At 38.4% G+C, this 27,083-nt stretch overlaps 1 protein-coding gene across 7 annotated transcripts in view; it reads right to left on the reverse strand.

Moving 5' to 3' along the window:
• Positions 1-2,637: 2,637 nt before the first annotated feature.
• The window catches only part of MYO1B (myosin IB), a 90,697-nt gene continuing 66,251 nt past the window's right edge, over positions 2,638-27,083 (reverse strand). For 5 of the 7 annotated variants that reach the window (XM_032190522.1, XM_032190520.1, XM_032190519.1 and 2 more), the window contains exons 17-31: positions 25,573-25,799; positions 25,218-25,418; positions 23,855-23,948; positions 23,223-23,372; positions 21,301-21,369; positions 20,151-20,237; positions 19,778-19,864; positions 17,259-17,345; positions 14,002-14,076; positions 13,449-13,583; positions 12,489-12,595; positions 9,367-9,499; positions 7,532-7,684; positions 6,542-6,669; positions 2,638-3,398 (exon numbers count right to left, since the gene is read on the reverse strand). In XM_032190522.1, the coding sequence (XP_032046413.1) occupies positions 3,275-3,398; positions 6,542-6,669; positions 7,532-7,684; positions 9,367-9,499; positions 12,489-12,595; positions 13,449-13,583; positions 14,002-14,076; positions 17,259-17,345; positions 19,778-19,864; positions 20,151-20,237; positions 21,301-21,369; positions 23,223-23,372; positions 23,855-23,948; positions 25,218-25,418; positions 25,573-25,799 (1,857 nt within the window). In that variant the 3' untranslated portion in view covers positions 2,638-3,274. The remainder of the gene's footprint in view (positions 3,399-6,541; positions 6,670-7,531; positions 7,685-9,366; positions 9,500-12,488; positions 12,596-13,448; positions 13,584-14,001; positions 14,077-17,258; positions 17,346-19,777; positions 19,865-20,150; positions 20,238-21,300; positions 21,370-23,222; positions 23,373-23,854; positions 23,949-25,217; positions 25,419-25,572; positions 25,800-27,083) is intronic. The other 2 variants (XM_032190524.1, XM_032190525.1) reach the window with 2 other exon arrangements.

Raw genomic sequence — 27,083 nt, forward strand, 5'->3', positions numbered from 1 at the left:
AAATTTTAAGAAATCATAGTAGCACACTTACTTCTCTTTGCCTTCTAGCTAACATTTTGAGATTGGCCAATTAAAATCTGCCCCAATCTACATAAATACATTTTTACAAGAATTATTAACGGCAACTGTAAATTCACCATAATTCTTTATACCCTGTATGCTCCACTCAAAAAGTACAGAACTGATGGAATCAGTGCTGCTGAATGAGCAAGTACTTCAGTCAATGCTATCCTGCTAGGAAAAACAGGACCTTTCCATACAGTGAATGCATTAGCAAGGAATCACACACATTTCTTGTCTCTCCAAGTCACACTGTTGTGCGTATGCAACCTAAAATCCCACCTGCCTGTGCTTTTTAGATTTGAAAGGAGTAAGGAAGGTACAGATAGAGAGAAAGCATAGGTCTAGGAACAGAATTTTTATTTGATTCTGGAAAATTGCAAGAAACAATTTTTTTTTAAATGATCCTTGCCCCACTTTCAGACGACAAATGAAAATTTACAAGTAAAAGGATGCATAAGGTTAGCACCATAGGAGTAGTTGTTTTCTCTTTACAATTTCGTTTGATAGAAGGTTATAAAAGAATACAGAGGAAAAGAAAAAACTAGCTGACCACGCATTTTTATTTGCAACATCCTAGATACTTAGATCTAAACATCAAAACACCATGACTCAACTAGCATATCTAAATAATTCATGTTCAGCAAAACTCACTCTGTACATTACGAACTGCGTAGGTGTCAACCGGTAGCTATCACAACGTATGAACTAATATGCAAGGCAAAAATGGTAATGTTCCAGAAAAAGAAGTGAAACAACAGACATCAAAGTGAGGAATTTGCCATTCTTCCAGTGTTATGCTAGTATGGCTACCGCCGCTTGCTGCAAAGACCAACAAAATAAAAGGGATGTGTACTGGGTCTGGCTGTGATGGGGTTAATTTCATGGGTCAAATATCCTAGTATTACCCTGAAATATCCTAAAGTTCATTGGACAAACATTCAAATGTACTTAATCTCTCATTTCCTACCTGCAAACAACTACAGGATTACATCAGCCATCATTCAAATGTTTACTTTCCTCTACTTGCATTCATTTTTAAAACGTGCTCCACGTGGTTCTTATTGTAAGGTTTTCAAGGTACCAAACAAACCCTCCAGTCCTTACCAGGAAGGAATGCTAACACACAGGTTTTAGGGAGTTTTAAATTTAGGAGTTACGTGTTGTCTTCTTAAGGCAATGGAATAATTACTTTGAGGTATCCTAATTTTGCATTATACATTGATACTAAGATTTCCTTTGTAAGCATCTCTAATTACAAAACATCTAAAATGCTTTATATTTTACTAAACTATTAATCTGACTTAGTTATTAATAAAAAAGGGGGGGGGGTTAAACTTGGATCATAATGAAGTAACTTTTTGTCATAGTTTGGTTACTCCCACCTTTCAAGGTCATGTGCATGGACTTCTAACAGCAGCATTAAGCAACCAGTTAAAGCAATTGTTTTGTATCCAAATCATAGCAAAACCATCTACTTTAATCCCAAAGTAAGACCCAATATTACCCAAAACAGCTCCTTTTTTTCTTTTTCTTTTTCCAGATTGATAAGGAGGCTACCACTAGCATTAGAACATCAGCTTCTGTACACACAGTTTTAACCTGGAGAGCCAACATTAACGGTGAACTACCCAGAGGAGCCTTCACAGGCATCAGTACTACATAACTTCACCACCGGAAGAGTAACGAGACTCTGAACTTTTCTTTATCTTTTCTTTATTTATGCTTGGACTTCCAGCACTGCACAGCAAGTACCCAGGGTCTTCATCTGTCCTATATCAGACTGCAAAAACACAACGGTTTCTCAGCTGTCCTTGCATCAACAAAGCAAACACATTCAGCAACCCCTTCACATGAGTAGTTACTTCTATCTTAAAAATGCAGCTCCTCTTAAGGATTTCAACTAATGCTTCTGGTTTATAAAAGATTAAGTGCAATCAGTTACGCTGAAAGTTTATAATGCAGCTCTTGGATTGTATTTTCTGTGCACACATTTACATCAGGCACACGAGTTATATAAAATAGTTTGGAGTACAAAAATATGGTTATAACATAGGAGTACCAAACAGCACAGAATTAAAACAGTTTTATTACCATAATACCAATTTATATACAGACCCTCAAATTCAGGAATTTTTAATTTGAAGTATTCTTCCCAAATTGACAACTGTAGTGTACACTCTAAAAAACTGCAAATTAACAACACAAATCTATTTCGACCCCTACGCTGTCTATGCAGGCTGCACCAATCCTCTCTCTTGCACACAAAAATGTATTATAAATAATTTTTCACAAAATGTCATGTATGTCTTATTGCACATTGTACATGCCAATATCTAAAAGAAAGGCTCAAACCCTTCGCTTGATAACTAATGGTTTAAATAACTAGCAGTTACTTGTGCTATGAATACTACTGCGTTTTTCAGGCTCTAATCATAACTGATAATTTAAAAGAAAAAGCAGAACAGAAAATATGCTTTAAACTGTATATCTTTTGTGAATGAAATAAGCTTCTTTAAATTTATTCTTATTTCTACTTTATAAAGTTATTAAAAATATCTGACCCAATTAAAAATCATGTTTCAAAATTTCCACTTTTTTTTTTCCATTAAAAATTTATCCATACAACTGCTTGTATAATCATATGTTCCTTCTGTTTTGCAGAATTCGGTGTTCCCCTGCTGTATTTACTAAAGGATCAAGTTATGTATGTCCTAGAGTTAACTACAATGATTAGTGTCTCAGTCTCAGCTCTGCCAGGCTCTCCAGAAAGGGAGGAGCGCGTCAGAGCACCAGAGCAGGTAGGCTGGCATAAAAAGCCACAGGGCACAAGTTGCCACTAAGCATCAAGGTCACGTATAGTTTCTGTTAAGTGGATCTCTAGACTAAGGAATATGAGTAATTTACCGTTAATATGTGGGTTTATGGTATGCTGCAGTAAAATATGGCCACTAAACAAAGAGAATGATTCATGTATGACAGAAAACTTGCCAACTGGTAAAAATGCCCCACTGGGTAAAAATCTGCGTGTTGAAGGTTAAAACTATGGCACAAAGGAAAAAGTTAAAAAGTCAACTGATCAAATGTTTTGCCATGGGTTTCCAAAGCTATTAGCCGTCAACAGCTCTAGAAAGGGGTAAAACCAGCAAAACCAAACTAAAATTGCACTATTACAAAGAAACAAGTCCATGAAAGGGAGAGGCACCAGCTGCAGTTATGGGACAGCCACTTCAAGAAGCCGATTGTTTTTTCGTTTGCAAGTTGGGATGTTGCCATTTTTCTGGCTGCCTTGTATGAACTTCACACACACTTTGTCTTGTCTGAACTGGACCAGAAACCTAGGGGAGGGAATAAAAGCGGTGTTAGTTAGAGGTGGAAAATGCATGATCAGATTTTTTTGAAGTCTTCTTGAAGTCTTTCTGAAGGCCTTTCTTCCATTCACAGCTATAGCTACAAAAAGACACCTGATCCTGCTTCTCCAGGAATAGTTTATAAACAGGGTAATAAAATTAGAGAGAAAGCTGAAAGCATCATTAACAGTATTTTTGGTCATTTATTTGTACTCTATTTTCAACCATCTACAATGCATCAGTGAGCTAAGTACCTTTTAAAACCAGATTCTGCAGACTAGTCGTCAAAGAAAAACATTTAACATGGTTGTTGGGTTTTCTTTTCATAAAATAATATATATAAAGCCAGCAAAGCAACAATACTGATACTACTTTTTGTCCATAGAGAATTTTACTTTCTTACCATACCATACAGAAATTAGTCATACCAACACATTCTTTGTCAGGGAAATAAGCTTTTCTCCCACTTAAAAGCGGATAAACGAATATACATACATATTAGTACTCCAGCTACCTTGAGTAAATGCCAGACATCTATCAATTCCCTCCAACACCATTACCCCTCTGACTTAGAAAAAGTTCAGCAGAGGGCAGCTGAAGCCACAACTCATAAAGCGAGGGCTTAGGTTGGTACAAAACCCACGAACGCTCAGTCGAGGAGGACGACTGCTCTGTCTGAGCAGCATTTCAAAAGCTCAGCAGAAATCGGGGTGAATGTTGAATCCTTAGGCCAGGAGTGAACTTGTAGTGTGTAAGTGTTTCTGAATATCTCAGTAGACAGGGAAAATACTGGTAAATCTATTTTATAGCTGAGACTTCCAGGTCCACAGAGTGCCTTCCTGCTGGCACATCAGAAATGTGCTGCAAAATAAACTCATTGTCTTCTGGATTACACTTACTTAGCATATCTAGCATTTTAACAACTCTCTTATTTCTAATACTTAGTTAGCCTTTACAGCTCCCTGCTCAGCAATTAGGAAACTTCATTTCCTCCTCAGCAATCTCCAGATTTAGATACTTCCTACAGTTCAAGGTAAATTAATCTGGATTTGACCCTTCATTTTATACTGGGTGAGAAATTTCAATGACTTTGAAGAGTTGCTTTAAAAAAAAAGAAGAAAAAAAAAAACATGCTCATTCAGAGCATCAAACTTCTCACCAATCTGGACAGCAAGATTAAAAGCAATAAGCAGGGCAGTGCTGCTTTTTGGCTCACATGCAGCTGACCTAAAAAGTCCTTTGTAACCCAGCAGATTTTCCCTTTTAGCATCCTTAAAAAGTCTTCCAGCAGAGGCCAAAAACTTCAAAGAATTCATCCTCCAGCCGGAAACCACAAATCAAGCTGACGGCATGGCTCAGGGGAGGAAGTGGCTGTGCCGTGCCGCGCAGCCCCGCTTTCCTGCTGAACAGCACAGGCGCTCCCAGATTAACTTGTTCAGCGCTCCCCGCCAGGCGGGCATCTGGAAAACGTGAGTTAGTCACAGAGCCATCATCTCCTGTCACCAACACAGCATTTTCCTAGACCTTTCCTAAGTCTACAAGCCTTGCCTACGAGCGTGCTGGCAACCTAGGCAGGCAACGTGCGTCTTTGGAGTAGAGCTGGTCCTGCTCCTGGGCCATTGCTCCACCATAACATATATCCTATAGCATTTCTCTGACTAGACATAGTCCTGGACCACAAGCATTTTTGCTTTTAGAACTTCTCTTCCCAAAAAGTAGTGTACAGTAGTCAAAACGAGGTCAAATTTTCTCCTCAATTCCTGGTCATGCCTGTATCTAAACTCTGGCATGGAGACGAGAGTAAAGCTTCACCGTGAACAGAGATGGGGCTGCTCAAAAAGAAGCAAACAAAACTTAAAATTATTTAGTCTGGATAAACTCAAGAGCAATACACGCTTGAATGGTTTTAGTCTCCAAAGCAAGAAACAAAAACACATCCCAAAATGCAAGGCTCCCAGAAAGCAGGCTGTTGGCCAGACATAAGGCAGGCTGGCAGGCCAGACAAGTGCAACGTATGCTTAAATTTTGTTTCAGTGCTTTATTCCTCTGTAGCAATCACTAAACAAGAAACTTACTGGGTACAGCCACAACTCTCCTAGAGGCTAAAAAACACACGCTTCAGCAAAAGCGAACTAAATCACATCTGGCAATGGATGGAACAAAGGAAAATGGCAGATGTAATTTTCAAGGAAATAGCAAAATCAGCCTTTATATAAGCCCTCAAATCTGAACAGATACAAACTGTAATCACCATCAGGACTCTAGAATACAATCAGTGCCGTGCAGCCAGATAAAAGGTTCAATTTTTGCCTGCAAAAACTTTGCTTCACTAACATTAAAGGCTTCCAAATGTTGTTCTTTATTCAAAGTGAATAAATCCACCAAATCAACACTACTGAAATCAAGGGGTACTTTGCACAACAAACTGAATGCATAAAAACAGTGGACTAAGTGATGGAGCCCTATTCAACAGACTTCATGAATTCACACAAAAGTATTTTTATTCCATGACTGCAAACACTGCAAATTCAGTCCTCACTTAAGGAAATATGAAACTGAACCAAACTATGAAGCAAACAAACAAAAACCACAGTAACAAAACACCAACAACTGGTGGCTGAAGCACCATAAGCAGGAACTTTAAGAATATATTTTTCACCATCACAAAAAAAAAAAAAAAAAAAAAGGTAGAGCTTTATAGACATGCATTTAGTGAGGTGCTTTTCACTCTGCTTTTGTTGTTTTCACTGGAACTTGACACCTGGTGTCCACTCTGCCTAACTGATACACATCTCAGAGGAACACGTGAAGTTTTCGGTTCACACATGAAAGGATTTCTTCCTATGCATTGTCTCTTAACTGTATCTCATGCAGTATTTCTGCTTCACAGCTCTATTTGGAACTACGTTAAGAAAAGGACATTTTCTCTTACGATTTTTGAGGGAATAAAAGCCAAAAGGAATACTAGAAATGAGTTCTCATTGAATATTGGAAGCTTATATACAAGTACTCTGTCAAGAGAAAAGAAGCATTAGTTACACAGTAATGTTTTGTTTCTCTAGCATTAGATACTCGATTTTTTAGCACATTGCATTGAAGGAAATGCACTTTCAAGCAAACAAAAGACATACTCATCAGAAATCTCAATGTTGAGCTTCTGCTTGGTTTGGCTGAGAGTAGTGCGGTAAAGTTTAGTGGCCATTTCGATAAGGTGATCGCTGCTCAACAGAAAATCCCCTTTAACAGCTGCTCCTGAACCCTGCAACAGGAAGGAAAGTAGTTAAGCTATTAGTCCTCTGTCTTGTAAATGAAACAGGGATGCAGTGCAGTGATCAGGCTCAAAATACAGTTGACTCTTAAATAAACTACAAAGCTATTGAGAATTAATAACCCCCCTTTCTGAGCCGAAAGGAAGGTCACCACCTGTCCTACATTGTGGTGTTTCTGTCTCCCTCTCTTGGCCATGCCCCAAGGAACTTCTATTTCTTTTTCAGAAGGGAACAGAAACCAATTAACACCACAACATTTGGACGAAGGGGGTCAGTGTGAAAAGCCACTATATATAGCATTCTTCAAATCCAGTTAAGCCAGAAGACAAATGCCAGCATAATGATTTTAACAGAGCAATGCTGACAGTGCAGCAAAGTAAATATAGCACCAAACCAAGTTCTTTGGAGCTGAGTAACCAAATGAGCTGTGCCATAACATGGATTTATTGGAATCACAAAAAGGGGAGAGAAATATTCTACCAGAGTGGCAGAAAGAATTATACAGGGAGCTAGAAAGGAAAACACAGTCACAAGGTATACGAAGCAGATTAAAGGCTCATTTTACTAATGGAAAACGCTAATCCTGAAGAGGCTACAGTGAAAAATGAACTCTGATGTTCACAAGTAAATTATCATTCAGGATGTTATAACCGTTTATCATTCTGAATGCAGCAACTGTTCTCATTTGGCTCCAACACTTTTAAATCAAAGTTTTTTGCAGATGTGGTAACTTTTAAAACCAATGCTCTAAACCTACAAGTTTACCACTTTGAATGCTACAAAACAATAAAGCATTTGGATATTGTGGCATGCCAAACAGTCACATTACTGGAATATAAAGTTGTAACAAACCTCCTTGAGGTGAACTGCAAAGAAGCCATCATTTTGGGAGCTCATGGACACTTTGGTAACATCTCCCAGTGGAACCTCTGACTTGATATTCCCAGACTTCTGATCCGCAAGGAGAACGTTATTTTTGGTTAATAAGAAAATCCTGGATGTAGCCTGTGAAAATACAAAATTGCAAACTATTATCTACACAAAGAGAGAATTGGGCTTTACTGAGCACCTTCTAGGAGTACAAATAGTTCATAGCGTTAATAAGCTTGGCCCACATAAGTAAATACAAACATTTGATGTTCAGTAAAAGCTTCAGATCAGTTAAAATTAGGTCAAATTTATTTGTGTCTAATTATAGATTGAGCTCTGTATGAGCTTAGCTCATTTTGGCACATACGCTTAGATATAAACAGTTTCTTTAATTACTAGCTTACAGTTATAAAATCCAGAAACTGGAAGTCAGAACTATGCAAATCGGGATAACCTCATTTCTCATGCTCTACCAATCCCCAGGAAAACCAGCATTCCTTTTCAGTGACAGCCATTTCAGGACTAAGCCTCGCTTAATTTACCGTTATTGACCTAAACTGTGTCACAACAAATTACACATGTATTTTTTCCATGCTATGTTATCCTTCCTATATCTATCAGAATTTTTCTTTAGGAGGATGCACATTCATGCTTTCAAGCTACAAATATTTCTAAAGCATGAACATATGTTCTTAAGTTAATATTGGAAAATAGTAAGCAACCTATATTTGAAATGAGAGCTTTATCTACATAAACAACCTTCTGAACATGTAAGAAATGAATCCTTATTAAATGATCATTAAGGTCCCTTTCAACCCAAAACATTCTACGATTCTATGAAAAGTGTATTTAAAATTGAAATTCCAAATAGCACAACTTATGTTTGGTGTAAATCTATTCTGAAATATAATGATAATGGATTATATAGCTTCTTCTCCCATCAAATTTTAAAGAAAAAAATCTTAGCCATTACAGTTAAGATGTGGCTGTCTAAAGCACATAGAACCATAACTCATTATTATTATTATTATTGCATTTTTTCTTTTGTTTTTTTAAACTTTGAGACTCCTATCCCGTGCGAGTATAAGAAAGATATTGTCTTCATTTAATTAGTTCCTTCCAAACTGAAAAATTCATTTGGCATCAACAGCAGACAACCTGATTTCACCCCTACAAATGCATAAATGACATATACATCTAAGAAGTTGAGATCTACCAGTAGCAATATTTAGACAGATACGGTGACAACAATTACATTTAGTAAGGGAGGATAATGCTTTCTGTTTTAATAAGTATAATTTAAATGCAAACTAAGTTCTGTGTTGGCAGGAAAAAAAAAAGTACCCCGCATATTTAACTGCCTTAGTTAAATGATACAAGAAACTTGCCTCTTAATTCCAAAAAGCTTTTAATATCAATCAGAAGGCAGGCACAGCTAGCAAAGTATGCCACTCACAATTTAAAAATGTAATTACATGTGATAATCAGGAACTTGAATGACATAAGTTAAGGTTTCCAAATATTTGAACAAGAACAATATTTTCTAAGTATTTATTTTCTTCAATTGGCAAACAAATGATCTACGTTTAGTACAAAGACTGCATTTAGTTGTGAATCAATACAGCCTGTTACCAGTTGATGAGATGCCACTTTTACTTGCAAAAGTCACTGAAAAATTCAAACCCAAACAAGATTTTAGAAATCTTTATGTAAATTTACAATGGGTGTTTAGAACCACAAATTTACATAAATCTAACATTTCCAGTCTTGCTGTTAAGAAATCTACCCTTCTGGATAAAGCAATGCCATTTTGTTACCTTCCCGTTAGCTCTATTGATCTTGTTCACAACTTCAGCAATAATGATCTTCTCATCCACAGCATCCTTAAGTTTTTTGTACTTGGGGTTCTTGCTGATCTCCAGGTAAGCCCCTTGAAACGGCTGCCCAACACTACCGAGCAAAAAACACAGGAGAAACAGAGTTAAACAATGAATCTCACAAAAAAAAACAGGCACTGCTCCAGGCTTTGTGGAGTCAGGAGGTGCACCAAATTTCACCACTTTCAACAGCTCTACGCTGACGGAAGCTTCCTTAATCTTGGATACATCTCCTGCCAAGGAAAGTCATCTGCTGCTTCATTTTTAGCAAAAGACCCAGACCCAAACAACCCAGAAACCTCTGCTCACAATTTGTGTCTATTTTCAACAGCAGCAAGGCGAAATGATATCCTCTTGTGTAACAGAATAATTAGAGCCACTGAACGCAAACAAGACTCGTATCGTGGTGTTTGCTTATGCAATGTAATTTGTCCTTGCTCCTGCTGTAGAGCTGGAAACTGCAGCTCTGCCCAAGACACCTGGGGTTGGTACCAGGCTGGTACACTTGGGGCATTCAGTGCAGCGCTGTTAGCGTTAAATCTGGGCCATGCGGGCATGACACATCTGTTGGGATCCACTTGGGAAGTTGTACAGAGTAGCGTGGATGTATCTATCCCCCAGCACGTTATCCCCATGAAAGGAGAGAAGGGTACAAAACGGAATGCATTTTAGACACGGTCTCCTTTACGTATTAGCAGCACAGTACTGCTGAAGAAAGAGAAACTCAGCACTGAAGGCAGTAATAGGATATTTCTTTTCCTGCTCTGGAAACATTTTCCAATTAAACGGCTCAAATTGTTATGGTTATCAGGCACATGTACATCCCTGTACAAGCAATCAATTTTGATGCAAAATCACCCGGTTTGTGAAAACGGAGGAAATCCACCTTCAGAAAGAAAAGCGCCTCTGTTTCTGTGCGGTATTTCAGAGAGACAAGAACTTGCCTTGAAGATTTGCTTGTTGTTAAATGCGCAGCAGGTCTTTGCCCAGACTCCCTGTACTTGCAACCCACCCCATCCTTACCTTAGGGCTGTGTAACAACAGCTCCCCTATCAGTCACTGCTTGTTTTGTTTAGAAGTCACTTTAACTAATCACTTTGATTAAGTTACACTCCAATTACAAAGTACTTTGCCAAGACAAGAGCCCAAAAGGAACCACTATGTTATGTGCAAGACCACTACCTTTCTAATTGTGTCTCCAGCACACAGGAAGAGAAAAGGAAGGGCACTGGTATTTTAGTAATCACCAGAAGTCCCTCTCTGCTCTTAAATAACGATATTACATGCAGAAAATTAGCCACATCCTTCAAATCATTATCAAACTAACTAATCAGAAACTTTATACAATAATTTCCTCCACCCATTAAAAGAAGAAGAAAAAAACACAACAGGAGCTAATCAGCTCTGAATACAGTTTACAAGGGAAAAAGAGATGAAAACGTTTCTAAATTAGCGAGGGGTGGGGAGTGCATTCTAACTTTCCACTAAGTTGCAGCTCTTTTGCTTTTGTTTTTATTAATTAGCATTATGAAACCATAGTCACCACAACCATAGGTTCCCTCTGGATTTTGTCCCTGATCAAATGACAGGGATTTATGAACTAAAAGTGGGACAAATTAACAGTTGCTTTCTACCACATTTACCACTTAAGAATGTTTTGGATAGCAATCGCTCAGCTCTACACTGTGTGATATTGCATCATTCAGCCTTGGTCTTTTCCTTGTGTCCAAATTACCTAACCAGGGAGACAAAATTCCTTCCTGCCCTCAGAGCTCTGCACTGATCAGATGTATACCGACTCAAATAAAACTGCTTGCTCCTGGAGAAATTCAGGGGCGCCATCTTTCTCTTTTCCCAACAGCATAAAAAGAGACCACAAAGCAAGTACGGAGCAAATCACAAGCTGACATACACAGCCATTAAGTTAGTGATCTGCTGAAGGGAAGAAACAGAAACATGGACAGAGTGCATTACAGGAAAAAAGGAAATGTCTCAGTAAAAAATGAAACCAAACCAAACCAATAAAATGCACAAACACCCAAGCAGTGCTTTTCTACGCATGGAAATGGCCCCATCAACTGTTGCCAGATCCTGGTCCTGTCTTGTTTAACAATGCCTTGTTCCTGCTCAGCGTTCAAACTCTGATGTATAAAATAAATCTCTCCTGAGATGGATGAAGCCTTTGTTTCCAAGAAAAATACTATTTCTCAGTTCATATTCACTTAGAAAGCACAATTTAACTTCTTTCAAAGACACCAGATCTCTATTTTGCCAGTTTTATTGAATACAAAAAATGCATGCATTGCTTAAATAAAATCAGCTACTACTGCACTTCTGTAAGCAATATTAGCTCCACAGATAGCAATGACCAGAATTTGTCAGGTTTTAGTAACTCATAATCTGAGAACTCATGTAGAGATGTTGCACATTTTTGAAAGTCTCTAATTAAAAAATGAATTTTTGAAATGGAAATAAATGAGCACTTTTTAAAAAAAAAAAATCTTCCTTTCAAAAAAGTATTAAATTTGCCAATGCATGTAACTTAAATTACCCAGACTTCACTTTAGAGCATTACACTCAATGTACTAATTTTGAAGATAAGAGCAATCCCTGGCATGCCTGATCTGGGAGTGTCATTGTCACTTACAGCCGTTCAGAGCAAACTCTGAGTTTGGGGTTGCAGGAACCAGCGTGATGGAAACTAGGGAAAAGGACAAGAGTTATTCCCTTCTACAAGTTCTCCACATTTTCACTACGCAAACAGGTCACAAGAGGTTAGAACAACAAAACGTCATGGTTTGGGGACAGAAGTGCTCAGTAACACAGGATAAGAAGCCTACAGCAACATCTCATTTAGAGGCAAACTGAGGTCAGTAAAGCAAATGATGGGCCCACAAGTGCTCAGCAATGCCTACAGTAAAGTATTCCCAGGTGTTACGAATTGTTAAACTAGGAAATGCACTTTCCTGCCTAAGATAAAAAGCAAAATCTTGCATAGTTTCCTAATCTCTGAAAGGATATTGAATTTATCATACACTAAAAGCAGCAGAGTAGGCAATTACCTGGCTGGATATAAAGCCTTCTTGTCCTTGAAAAGTTCACTTGCTTCCAGTTTTTCTTCATATATCAGCTTCTGTTGATCGGTGAACTGGTCTCTGTACTTCTTACACTACAAAATATGGTATGTTAAAACACAACAAAAATTATCCTCCCAGTCCTGATCTGAAGCAGCAGCACCACAGCCTGATGTTTGTTTATTGCTCAAGATACACATTCTTTGTATGCTTCTGAGATGACTCAGCTCGACCCTACGTGCCACTCTAGGGAGTAACAAGCCATGGAGGTGTTTTCCTCCTCACCCATTCTATGTACTTCTGAATTACACCAAAAACAACGTCTAAAAGATCTCATTTAAGCAAAACTGGTCTGAATACAGTGCTAAAAAAGGTTCAGCAAAACATACAAGTTCCACGCTTGGGTAAGTTTACATAAGCAGCCATAAAGGACAAAACATAGCTGAGAGGACGAATTTGCAGCTCAGAAATGAAAACTGTTCTTGACAATTCACAGAAAACATTGCCCACAAGCTCAGTAAAATGTCTCATCAGCACTTAAACTGATTCTCACCATTCCCTCCATACGAAGCTCCAAAACAAATTACGGCTGACCACAGCTCCTAAGTAAAAAATTCCACCGAGTACTTCCAATGTTGGGCTGAGAGCTGCTCCCAGCCCTGGCCGTGGACACAAGTACTATAAGCTACCAATTAACACGCAGCAGGCATGTGGCTTTAATATCAAGTTAAAAGCTGATGGCAGGAAGCGATCCTGTCTCTAGCCCCAAAAAGAAACAGACAGGATAGTTATACCCCTTGCAGGCCAAAGGCAATGATCTTCCAAAGAAATACAGTCATCCTGTCTGGAATGGGAAGAAATGCTTCCTAAAAATAGGCTCTTCAGGAAGGAAACAATCTACTGAAAATCATGTGATAACTTTCTGTATAGGACCAGAATGTGCCCTACCCTCCACAAATGGAAAATCCTCTTTAGTTCCTTGTGAGTTGAATCCAAGAAAAGGTAAGGTCTCGCTGGCCAGTTTTTATCTATTGGCGATAAAGAAGGCATCTTATTCTTCATTTCCAAGAAGTATTTCTGCATCTGTGATAAAATTGAAGCAAGATGTTTTATTCATGTTCAAATACCAGAGGTACTGAAATAAGCACAGCAAAGCAGATGCTGTGTGATTAAAAGCACAGTTACCAAACTGCTGCTCTCAGCTTTATTAAACCTGACCGTAGATTTAAAAGAGCTGGGCACACTGAAAAATGCACATTTAGATATCCTCAGTGTGTGAGCTTAGTTAGTGCTACTCCCACACCTTCAAATCACTATTATCTTTTCTTTACCACATCAGAACACCGTTATCAATTTTCCATTTGGAAAATGGACGTTTCCTTACAAAGACTATCAAGGCCACAAAACAGCTGTTATCTTTACAAGAAAACAAAACAAAACAAAAAAGCCAACAAATTAAGCACAGATAATGTAAATACACTTTGTACGGATATATACATACAAGTCTCTGAAGGGTGAATTCATAAATTTTTCTTCCAGCATTGGCTCTGAAGAATTTCCTGTACTCTCTACGGACCTGAAAAGTTAAACAAACCCCTCAAAGTGAATACGAAGAATGAATGTGTTTTCTCTGGTACTCTTATAAATCTTTACGGCAGAAAATACTAAGAAAGTGTAAGAACATGCAAAGTGTCCCCATAAATATGAGCAGTAACTGGGTACACTTCAAATATATGAACCAGACCGTGGACCAAGAGTTCAGAAAATTACCTCAGATGACCTCAGTACCGTCAACTGCACACTGACAGAGAACTTTATACATTCTCCTTTGAAAAGGCAAGATATTCCAATACTGTTGAATTTGTAGAATCCTGAATCTGTTTTCATGGGCTTTTGCTAAAAAGTAAGGTACCACTGGTGGTACATATCGCATCGTGCCTGAAGTGATACTGAACTCACATTAATTACGTAGTTAACTGATGAACTGTTTCTTTATGATTTCTCTCCTTCAAAATTCTTAACACATAAAATTTACTATAATAAAAACAAGACTTTTTTTTTCAGAGGAGACATATATGACAAAGTCTTCTCGCACAAATAGTCTTCATTCCAAAAATAAAATATGATTTTGGAATCATATATCAAGTAAAATATAATTTTGGTGATTTTGGTGTTAAGAGCTTAATGAACAGGTTGCTTAATGAAAGCAAACTTGATATTTGCTACTAAAATGTATTCAAAAATCAAAAAAAGTAATCATTGAGGAGCTCTTTTACAGGTGATATACGGTTTTATATATCCTTCTAAATGTAATCTTTCAGAGTATTGCTTTTGCCCTTTGTATTTCTCTTAGCATTAATTAGCACAGTATCTAAATTCCTCTCTTAAGAAAACCCCAAACCCCATCTGAAAGAGAGCACAACTGCTCTGGAATTCTGTGGGAAGCCCAGGCTCATGTCAAGTTAGCTGAAGCATCCACCAACTTTCCCAAACTTTGGCACAGCCTGGAACACACCTGCTACAAATTTTGAGCAAAAACCAGGGAAAACATCGTGGCTTCGCATAATTCACCCCAGAGCAAATTTAGTGGTTTTTAGCTAACTTGCTACGTGCTGCTGAATTCACTGTAACCAAAAAACAAAGCAAAATCCATAAAGGAAAAAAAAACATATCAGCTTGTAAGAAAAGGAAAAGCTCATTTGGCTTATTCTAGCATATCTTCTACTGCATACTTTGTGTGATGCATTTTAAGATAAGCCAGCATTCTGAAAGCAAGAATCTGTCACCAGTCTGGTGTTAAAAACAAAATAAAAAAGCACAGATAAATGGGCTTTTGCTTAATTGCACAATAAGATTCATCAACAAAACTGAGTGTTCAGCTGTCTTCACTCTGTGCAAATAATGCACATAATTTTGCCCTTCTTGTTTCATAAGAAAAAAATATTAGAGTTCTTATTCAATGATTTTCTGTAAGGTTTAATGATCTATAATTGTTATATACCCCATATTTATTATCCAGTGCCAGAAATTAGCACACCCAAAGCTACTCGAGCTGCAGCAATCCCAAATCTCAACATGTTCTCACAGACTTTCCTTAATGACAGCGCTTTATGTTCTCCTTCCTGAGCTGCACAGTGTGCAAATTAATTTGGAGCAAGGGGGTTAAAGCACACCCACAGAGTCCATTTGTGCTGCAGGGAGGCTGTGGAGAAAGCACTGAGAAATGCAAGCACTTCCAGCAAAGCCCACCTCTGGACAGCAGCATGAATGCTATTAAAATCTACTTATCATATAACCCAAAAAAGGGACAAGAATTACTGGCTTAATCTCAACCACTTGCATTGACTTTAAATCTTCACCTCCGTATGTTTTGGGTGAAAATTCGTCGCCGTCAGACAGATGAGAACTGCCTGTGGTAACAGTGGTGGACTGGAACTGCAGACTGGGACCCTGATCAGAAAAATCTGCATGTTTCAGGTGAGGCAGAAGTGCCACTTACACTCCTTTAAAAATATTTTGGAAAACCACACCACAGACGGGCAGAAACATGTTCCAGCTGTAATGTGCCTTAAAGGTTTTGGATTCACCAGTTTTCATTTAAATGCTGCTGTTTGATATACAACAGCCTCCGAGTTCTCAGGAGGGACGTATTCTTGTTTGAAAATCATAAAAACAGACCCACTTTGGCAGTAGTACCTAAAGCATGATTCTGATCTGCAGAATGACTTCTTAAAATGGCTCCTTTGTATTTCCAGCTCTGCTTTCCATGTATATATTGTAATGTAATTTTTATATGCATAGCATGCCTATGTTATATATGATTATATACATTTCATACGTATTAACCCCCTTTCATCCTTGCGAGAATAAGTATCAGAATATGGGAGCTGGACTTTTCATTATCAAGTTGTTCCCCTTCATCCTTTTGTAGTGTCCAGCATCCCCGTTAGCCAAAGTGGCACCCAAGCCAGACAAAACTGATTTGGATTTCTGCAGTTCTTCTGGACCATAACCATAAAACCACATTTGAAGAACTATGAGCACAACTCTATCACTTAAATCACATGGGTGCAGACCTAAAAACACCCCAAGTTGCCATTTTCATAGTCTATTCACAGAGCAGAACTACACTTTTTCCAGATTACAAATGTGTTTTCTTTTGCCAACCAGTCCCTGAAAGCAATGGCCAAAAAAACAGAGCCCATTGAGCATCGTAGCTCTTCTGGGCACTGGCAGCTGCCACCAGCCGTGGACACCTGCTTGCAGTGCCATGCCCTCCCAAGGCTCGATGGAAGCGCCAGCACGTTGCCATCAGCTGGGCACCATGCCCTGATGCTGGGCACGGGGCTCTGACATGAGTCAGGCAGCTCTGCCCTGCCTCCCATTCAAACAAGCAGAGGTCACAGTAAGAAAATACATACTTGTAATCTTTCCAGATAGGACCTTTGCCAACGTAGGTCAGGTTTTTAAGTCAGCAGCCAGAATAGAGTCCCTTTAATCTATCATTTGTCTTGCACATGAAAACTGAAATTCCTGATATGACAAAAAAAAAAAACCCTAGCACCTAAATATTGCATTAAACGAGGCACATTCAGCTTTCATATTCTGCTGGAAAGTCCGTGACAAAAGCAAGCAACAGAATTTTGTGTAAAATCATCCTTACTAGCGATTCTCCACACCTGCTCATTTATGAAGTGTTAGTAAGGTGCCACGCTGTATTGAGTTCACGTAGACAGAAGGGAGTGTTTAAGAAAGTACCTTCAGTCCAAGCCAGTAAGCCCAAATGACTGCAACAGCATGCTTACGCCTAGCCTCTTCCTTCAAGCGTTTCAATTCCCTTCGAGCCTAAAAGGTTTAGATAGTGAACAAAAGAGACAGCCCGATGCAGACAGCACAATGACCAGGAAAAGGCTTCTCCCAAACAGAACAGCCAACTTAAAATCAAGGTACAGAGAGACAGAAGAACGGTGTTTAACCTTCAAAACCCGACGTGTCAGTGTGAATTGGTGTTAAGCCACATATGAGGTCAAACAAGCCTCAATTTGCAATTTTTATTTATTTATTTAACGTAAGAGAATTTTGTCTACCTTCTCATTTGCTGCTAGTGTTTCCGTCTCATCAGGCGTGCACACCTTGCCATCAGCAGTAAGTACCACATGATCCAAATGATGTGCATGAATCAAGACTCACTAAAATCTCACTGTCTTGTCAATCCTTCCACGGGCAAGAGCTGGTGCATAACAGAATCATCTCTAAAACTGTGTGTGCGAGGATAATTACTGGCCCTGCACTGAGGGCTTTTATGCTCGAGGTGATTTTGATATTTATGTGTGTTTTGTTTTTTTTTTTTAAAGTACAATCTCTGGACTGGTAAATTATCCCTTTCTCTATGGAATGAAGAGGCAAGGCCCCCAGACACAGTGCCTTCCGTGGCTGCACCAACTTCCATGTCATCAATAATTCCCACTTTAGGAAAGCAATTTGCAAAGCAAAATCTAAATATAAAGGCACTATATGGGCATGAACCGAATCTCACAACTTAGGAGATACCTGGACAGTTGTTACTCTGTTACTTGATTATAAAAGTCAAGTGGAATTAAAAGCATGTTTTTCGCTCATTTAAATGGAACTAAAGCTCCTCCCATACTGCATTGGACAGACAAGCATTCTGCAAAGTTAAGTATTTGTCTGCCTTGTGACAAGGAAGGAAAATGAATACTTGAGGTCTCTGGCTTTTCTTTAAAAGCGACTGATCTCTAGGGTAACTTAGAGAAACTTTTGTTTTAAATGTTCCCTTGGGAAAATATAAAATATCAAACCGATAGCAGGGTTATCTTTTATTAGATACTGTATGTCTTCTAATCTTAATTCAATTTAGATTACAATTACATGTATGTTTACATTTAAGGAGTAAGGAGTCCATTTTTCATGAAATTCCAGTGAGCCAACAGATAAAGCTAACAACTAAAATATGTTAAAAATTATCCAAATCTTCTAAATATTGAACTCATGAGCTCTAACGCAATTAATACTATTGCATTAATTTCTGGTCTTGACCTTTTTAATTCTAAAGAACATCTTAAACTCAGGAAAGTACATATCTGTTCTGCAGCACTGGCCAGTTTTATTGGTGAAAGGTGTCAAATTGATGCATTGCATTTAAACAAATGTAGAGGAAACGGTGTCTCTGTCAACTTTCACAGCTACCTAAATAACCAAGCTAAATGAACAGGTTCTCTAGGGTGAGGGAAGTTCTGTACATGTTTGTTTGATTCCCAGGGCTGCCATTTCATTCCATATCTAATAGCCTTATATAAAAATAGCAAAGTTCAAACTCAGCATTATACTTCAGATGTTATCTGAGCACATTTCTTCATCTTGTTTGCAAGGTGTTCGGACAAGACTCCCCGACCTAAATAATAACTGGAAGATGGTTTAAACTTAATGAACTTACAGAATGATATTTTCAACTAAGGTAAGAATTTATTAATTGAAACCAATAACATGTTGACCTCCAGTGAACAGCATTTCAAATGTTCACAAAACCCACAAATGCAGGCCGGGGATTAGCAAGAATCTTTCAGTGGGACTTTGCTTATGAAAACAAACGGCTGATGCTGAAATTCCTGGGATTTTTCTAGGGCTGTAAGTTTAGAATTGCAAACTAACATCATTTTCTCCTCAGGTCATAAAGCCACGCTTTCATTGTAGTTACTCAAATTTTCTTACTGGTTTAAATCGCAACCAGAGAATCAATTAAACCAATTAAAACTACAATGTAGTAAAATGAATAGCATTGGTTTGGACTTGTAAATGAAGACGGCTCAGGGTACAGAATATACAGCCTGATGAAAATCTCAATTAGATCTCTAGGACAGTGTCACTGAAAGCACTTGGGGGAGGGGGAGGGAAGCACCAACAAACCACAACCTTCTCTCCCCACCACAAACCATGCTTTGCATATTTACATGTAGTTAAATGCATTTCCTCATTTGAGAATACTGGAGTCTAGTCATTTTTAATCTAGTCTAATGGCTTGTTAGTGCAAACCACTACTTGGCTGCCATGCAAGGGATTTCCTACTCTACAAAAAACTGACATACAGAATGCTGGCAGATTTATTACATGTGGCATGAATGGAGATGGAGGCAATCAATGATCATGCTCTATTATTTTTAAGTCAATCGTATTAGTCATTAATTCTCGCTATTTACTACTGATTAATTGTTGATATTGTTGGGTAATGAAGGGAGGCATGTGACATGTGCATGAAGTACCTTATATCCAAGCCAGTAAGCCCAAATAACAGCAATAGAATGTTTATTTCTAGCCTCCTCCTTCAGTCGTCTCAGTTCCCTTCGTGCCTGCGATGTGTTTGAAAATGGGATATAGAAAAGCTTAGGGAAGAAAAGGTTACTGCAAGTTCCCAACGGTGGAAGAAAGAAAAAGAAACCAGTCACTACAAACAGCAAATACTAAAGCGTGTCCCAGCTTCCCAGATTGCACCAGCTAAAACATGTTAGCAGCAAAGAGAAACAAAAAATCAGCAGTTTAAGCCATTGAAGATATTCCCAGGTAGCTTTATGCGCAAGGGCATTCTTCATTCTATGCAGAGACAAACAAGTGCAGGATCTGTTGCCACTTTCTTACCTGGGTCCCATGCCAGTAAGCGGCAATTATTGTGGCAGCCTCATTACAACGCTTCTGATGCTTAAGCTCCCGAAGAAGTTTCCGAGCCTGTAAACAATTAAAAATAACATATTCGACATAATCCAAGATCTCTAACTATCTGTATTATGGCAGTGAGACTTTTCTTCTACACAGTGTATGCCTTATCCCTTTAGTCTGCAATAAGCAATAAAACACAAGAAAATTGCAAGGTTGTAGGTCACGCTTAACGCTGCTGTCAGACCAGGCTTTTATCCACAGCACTGGTACCACAAAAAATATGTTCTCCCTTGAGAGAACATAAAAAAAAAATAATAGCTTGAGATGATGCTTTTACCCAGTTTTCTTTGAATAACACCCACGGGAAAGGACAGAACATCAACAGTTAGACTGCCAGAATATTTTTAATTCATTAAAAAAAAAAAAAGACAACAAAGTTAAAACTCAAGACAAATAATAAAACCAAATTATGCTAGTTTATTGCTGACAGAGCTTAAAGTCTGCTGGGCAGAAGAGGGCTGTTGACACCCAGGTAGTAACTGCAGTCCTTTCCCTGACCGATAGGAAGGGAACTGACTCCAGAGTTAAACACAGTTTTCTCTTCCCTAAATAGAAGAGGAAGTCACAGCTAGTGGGGTGGAGAAAGGTTAACAAGAAAACAGAGGAGCCCAGGGGCATTTTTGTACTGAGGCTGCACAACAGTTCTTGCTTTAAGCATTGCGGCTGTTTCATGTGGCTGTTACCCTCGCTTTTACCTCTTATTACAGCATCACTCCTTAAGTCTCTCCTATGGCCACAGGATTCTCTGTTCATGAAGAACAAACCTCTCAGAGAAGAAGCAAAGTTGTTGCAAATTGAGCCAGAGGACAAGCAAGCAATGTCGAGGCACTTGCTCACAGTGAGTATAGCACTCTTCTGCCCCTCTACTTAGCACACAGAAGAGAACTAAAGACTTACCCCAAGTAACATACTGCCTGGGTGATCTAAACTGTTTATTTTAGGCCTGCTGTCACTGACCCAAACTCATGCCAGGAAGGCATGAAAGGTATGAGGCTTGGTGCACTTGGAATGTGTTTCCTTACCTACTCCTTAACTCACCATGCAGGCAGAGCTGTAGCAAGAGGGAACTCACCTTCCACCCCCGGATGTAAGATTGTACTATAATAGCTGAACTCTTTATCTTCTGATACTTCTTTTGTTGCTGCATTGGAAATAAATATATGATGCTTACAATATTGCGACTGTGGGATATTGTATAACAAAACATTCTTTACTAACACCTGAAAATATAATTACGGGTAGAAGCCATAAATGTAAAACACAAACAGTTTCTAACAAGCAGATCAGAGCACAGACTGCGTGTTCAACTTAAGAGGAAACAAAGCCCATCCAACAATGCCATGGGGACAATGCCACTCGCTGTTTACAGAAACAGTTCATGGTCAGCAGCACAAGCGTTACACGGATTAAATGCTAACAGTAACAGCTTTATCTGTCTTTCCCAACAGGGTAGCATGCAAACTGTCACAAATGCTCAAGTTTGTTGGCTATGCTTTTCATTGCCTTTTCACGAGATTTGTGCTGGTCCTATTACCTGCAGCCACTTTATAACACCAAATACTGATGATAACATAGGAATAGAAAAAAAAAAAAAAAAAAAAAAAAAACAAATACACCATGAATTTCTGAATAACATGTTGGAATATTATCCCAGTACACTGGTTTGAACAATAAATTTTCAGCACAGGCAAGCATTTTCTATCTAAAAAGCGCAGTTCTCCAGTAGGCTAGTGGTTAGTATCATACTAAAAATGTAACAGTTGGCAAACTTTGCAATAATGCTTCTGGGCTTCACACTCAGCCTGCTCAATCACAGTGAACATCTCTGTGAGTGAGCCAGAAGGACTGAAGACTCAGTAAGGGTCTACAGCTAAGAAATCAACAGTGATGTGAACTCGGTCATGTATTTGTTTTCATTTCGTTATATTAAAAGATGTGTCAACAGAGTTGTGGCAACCCCGTTTTCAATTCATTAAGATCATGAGATCATAAAGTAGCTGTAGAGGCACTGTGCGATCCAGCTCTGATACTGCTGAGCATTCAATCACAGCAGTTCAGAGAGAGGAGTTCTACAGTGTAAAAGCATTTCTTCTCAGATATAAATAACCACGCTTTATCCTAATCAGCCATACTTTGCTCTCATTATCCAAGATAACTGAACCACATGCTAAAGGCCTTCAAGATGATAAATGGAAGTGCTCATCAACTGAAAATGAGTGATTGTGCGCTCTGCAACTTCCAGTTTAAGAAGATGCTTTCTCTCCATTTCACACGCTATTTTATCAGGCTTTCTGGTATGTACACAAGGTTGTCTCAGGAAATGCACCTGAGACGCTTGAGAATTTAAAACCTGAAAACAGTAAATCTTGTGTGTCATGTAAGCTCACGTTATTCAGTAACTGAAGAAAAAAGAGTCATCTAACAGTACTGCTCAGCTCATAATGGAACAGAAGATCCAACCTACAAAGAGGTCTGAAACTTTGAGAACTGCACCAATAAAAACTACTGAACTATGATTCTTAAGAGCTATAATTAAAATGAATCCTTGGGCTCCTCCCAGGCAGCATTCTTGAGCCTCAAATGCAAAGGTTCCAAATAAGGCAAAAATACAAAAAGCTTTAGGAATGACTGAATTCCACAGAACTGCACACGTAATATTACCAAACATTTTTACGCATTAACCATATGTTTTGAGAGCACTCTAAGTACACAGCATTTGGTTCAGCCTAATGGAAAAGGCTCTCCCCAGCTGTGCCACAAAATCCTGCTCTCCCAGAGCTGAAGGACTCTAGGGAGCTTTTTAATTATTTAAGCAAAGGCACAAAGTAAACACTTAGCAATTTTCTTCTATGGACATTTTTTAGTGTTTAAATACTAATATAAAATTGAATTCTTTCAACCCTTCTCCACATAAATTGAGGAAGAATTTGAAAACCCATAATAAATAATAAAATTCTTCTCCCCACCACTGAGCTAGAAAGGACAATATCTTACTGCGTATCGCCTGTACCAGGCAGCAATCACAATCTGGCTTTTTTTCATTAACAAGAAGCGTGTGCGACACTTCCAACCTCTGTAAATCTTCTCGATGAGAGTAGCCAGGTCCTCCAGTCGCTGCTTTCTCAAATCTTCTAGTTTGAAGAGCTGTATGTATTTTTTTTTTAAGTTTTTTTTTGATGTTGGAAGAAAAACAGCAGGGAAGAAAAGAAAAAAAAAAAACGTAAGTATAGTTATAAGAGAAATCTCTCCTTCATTCAAGTCCCCATCCCCTCAGACACCTTTTGGTTTATTTACCTCGAGAGCAATGGACAGATACATCAACAAGGTTTATGGAAGATATACTGCCACAAGTCAGCGCATGAAAGTTACATTAAACTCAGGCTCACAGTTATTGTAGCATTATATTGATTTTTCTTCAGTCTTCATAAATGTTCAATGTTCATTCATACCAATTTTAATGGGTCTAACATTAAACAGCATTTTTTAATGGTATATTCCCTACCACTATCTCAAAGCCTGGTATCTAGAAAAAGCTGTAATAACAAGCTAGCAAATTATGCAGTTCATAGCAGGCTATCCTCATGAAAGATGGCTCGATTTTGCAGGGAAAGACATTTTTCACTTACCGTTCTTGGGTTGCGGATGAATATCTTTGATCTACCAAATGAAAATTCTTCTTCAGGGATTTCCAATTCGTTAAACAATACCTCTACACCAGCCCTAATAACAAGTAAATGAGCTTAGCAAACATGACCTCCAGCTCTCAAACTTCTCGGTTTACATATTCATAGATTAATTTATGGAAAGTATACGAAAGCGCATTTTCAATTCTTAAATAGTGCTTGACATAAGCAGATTGAAAACCTAACTCATTTACTCACTGTTTGTTTAGCTGAAGGCAAGAATAATCACTGTAAAGATGCAGAATAATTTGATGAAAAAGGAGCAATTTTCATTTAACAGCATCAGCACTGGCCTATTTTTTCCTCTTACTTCTATGATTTTATTTGGGAAAAAAAAAAAAAAAGAAAAAAGAAAGGGCTCTCACACTATCATAAAAATGTAAAACAAACACTGACAAGCTAATGTTCCACACTACCAACAGCTCTTCATAAATGCCAACAAAAAGAAGGGACAAATCTTTGTAAGAACTTTAACACAGTATAATACTGTAATTAAAACTGTATTATTATCAATATAGTGCTCCTAGCACTATCTTGATAACTTAAAAATTTGAATTGTAGCTAAAGATAGCCATCTGCTATGAAAGAAATCATAAATCCGATTTAAATCATGTTATTGATGGCCACATGCAAAAAGAATTAAAAGAAGTACATTTGCCTACCCAGGAAGTTATTTGTCAAGGCATATGTGAATATTATGCAATTTAAAATTATATAGTCCATCCAATTGATTTGCAAGAGGTATTATCTCATTGTTTAGCAATCATTATGTAAAATTATTCTTGAAAGGACGGGAAAATTGCATGACTGCCTTCATAGAAATGGATGTTCCGATACTTTGAAAGTTGATTATTAAAGATGTGTCCTTCTGATCATTCCAGTCATTTTCATTCCACTCCCATCTCTCTCTGAGACCCGAATCAGTAAAAGCTGTCATACACTTGAAAAAACGAGGTGACGTCCTTGCTCACATGCAAAAATCTTTTCCATCAGTAGATTAGTTCATTACTAAAACCAACTCCTTTGCCACGGAACTGTATTTTTTAGACAATTGAAAAGAGTAGATTTTGTAGAACCAACCCTTTTCCCAATAAAAAAACTCGTCCAAAGTCCAGAACAATGGTAAGAGAATGAAATGCAAGTAAAACACTTGAGCTACATTGGCCTACTTGTCAAATTATCTTTAAATTACCTTATTTAAATTTTCATTAAATAAGAAAAAAAAGGAAAAAAAAAATCAGAATGTATGGAAGATAATCATGTTACTCATTGAAATGGGAGAGGTGAGAATAAGAGGGTTTCCTACCTGGCTGGCCCTCTCCAGTGGGGCCAAGTCTGCTTGCAGAGCATTTTGTACCTTTCCAGGCACGGCTCATATGCCTGCCTGAATGCATAACCTGCCCTCCTGACCCGGACGTTCTCCAGAAGACCGAGGTAGCGGATCTGGTGGCACACCAGGGCATCATTGAAAATGTGGGCAGCCTTCTTGTCATTGGGTTTGATGCACCTGCAAAGGGAAACGAACAAGGACGCTTGGTTGCAGCACTGCAAGTCAACAGCTATTATTGTAAATTTAAACCTTAGATTTCTCTTGACCTGTCCTCGGATATCAAGATATTATTTAACTTAGCCTAATATAAATTTACCATGGAGTAATTTACCTAATGTAGTTTGGATTTTTTGTCTGAAGATTCTTCATCAAGGTAGCTACCGACGCCTTGAACTGTGACCCTGCCGTCGGTGGTCTCTTTAGATTGATCTTGGCAGGGTTACCTTCGGGGAACAACGCTTTGATAAGAGAGTGACTGGCCTTCCACATGGCCTGGGAGAGGTCACGGTACAGAAGATCGTTATTTTTGTCAACAAATCCTTCCACCTGGTACATAACCTGAACAATACAGAAAAGTCTCATCAGAGCATGTTTTAGACTACATAACACAGGTTAGTTCTAGGCTGCACCAAGACACTGATTTCCTCTTCTTTCTCAGCATTCAAAACAAATGAAAGATGGTCTTCCATAATAACTGATACACCACTGCTTGCAAATACCCCCAAAGATCTTTTTTTTTTTTTGGTTGATAAAACATTTTCTCCCTCTGTTTTAAATCACAAGAGTAAAAATGTCCTTCTTCAAAGTGCTAAGGTTTACTTTATTTGCCTAACTAAACAAGATATGAAACATTACCTGTGACACTGTTGAGAGCTCAGTAGCAAGTTGTTATCCATGCAGTCCTTAGGGGACTGTTACTTACAAGGACTCTTACCAGGAAAACAGTCCAATGACAACATCCATAATCGCAGCTGGAGACCCAGGAGGCATCCAGAGGCACGTCATGTAGATCTCAGAGCACTACTGGCTTTTTTAATTTAGTTTGATTAATTATGACAAGTTACCAGGCTGATAATATGGACTCTTCAGTTTCATGATTTCACAGATAGTTCTGTGTAGATGTGTACTGTGTATGCAGAATATCAAACTAATACTGACGTGGCCATATTTCACACAGCAGTAAGTGACTATGAACTTCAGTGATGTTTTTCTTTAGTGTACACCTTTCTAGTTTCTGATAGGTGTGACAAATGCCACGAGTGACAATACTGTTGATATGTGCTTGCTTAGATTTCACAACAGAAGAGTCAAACCTTTGTTGTCCAGTGACCAGATCAAAATGTTCTCAGCTGAGGATGGAAAAACAATCCCAGAATAGCTGGAATTTACTGACTGCTCTGTTGTGCAAGTGAATGTCAGTAACAACTGAAGACCCTCACTGGCTGCAAAGCCACAGTCTGCTTGCTTTTTTTTGCAAAGCATCAGGGTATTTACAATTTACCTTGAATTATGACAACCAACAAATACCTAAGCGTTAATCCTTGACAGGCAATTACAAATTCTCCTTAACAAATACATAATGTGTAACAGCTGCCATAGGACCAAGGCCATAGGACCATAACCAAGGACTTCACCTAGTTCAATGACAAAGAACGTGCTTCCCAAAATATCTTGCCTTCAGCTGCGTGTGAGTTTTTGTCTTTCTAAGCAGTATTTTTGTTTTCAGAGACCTAGCAGCACAAACCTTCTACCACTGAAGCACCTGGGACACCAAGCCCCTGTGCTGAAGGGAGCCCTGCCTTTGGTTTTGGCTACAGCAGCACGATCTCTGAAAATCTTCCA

This window comes from Aythya fuligula, chromosome 6 (assembly GCF_009819795.1).
Source record: "Aythya fuligula isolate bAytFul2 chromosome 6, bAytFul2.pri, whole genome shotgun sequence".
Classification (NCBI taxonomy): Eukaryota; Metazoa; Chordata; class Aves; order Anseriformes; family Anatidae; genus Aythya; species Aythya fuligula.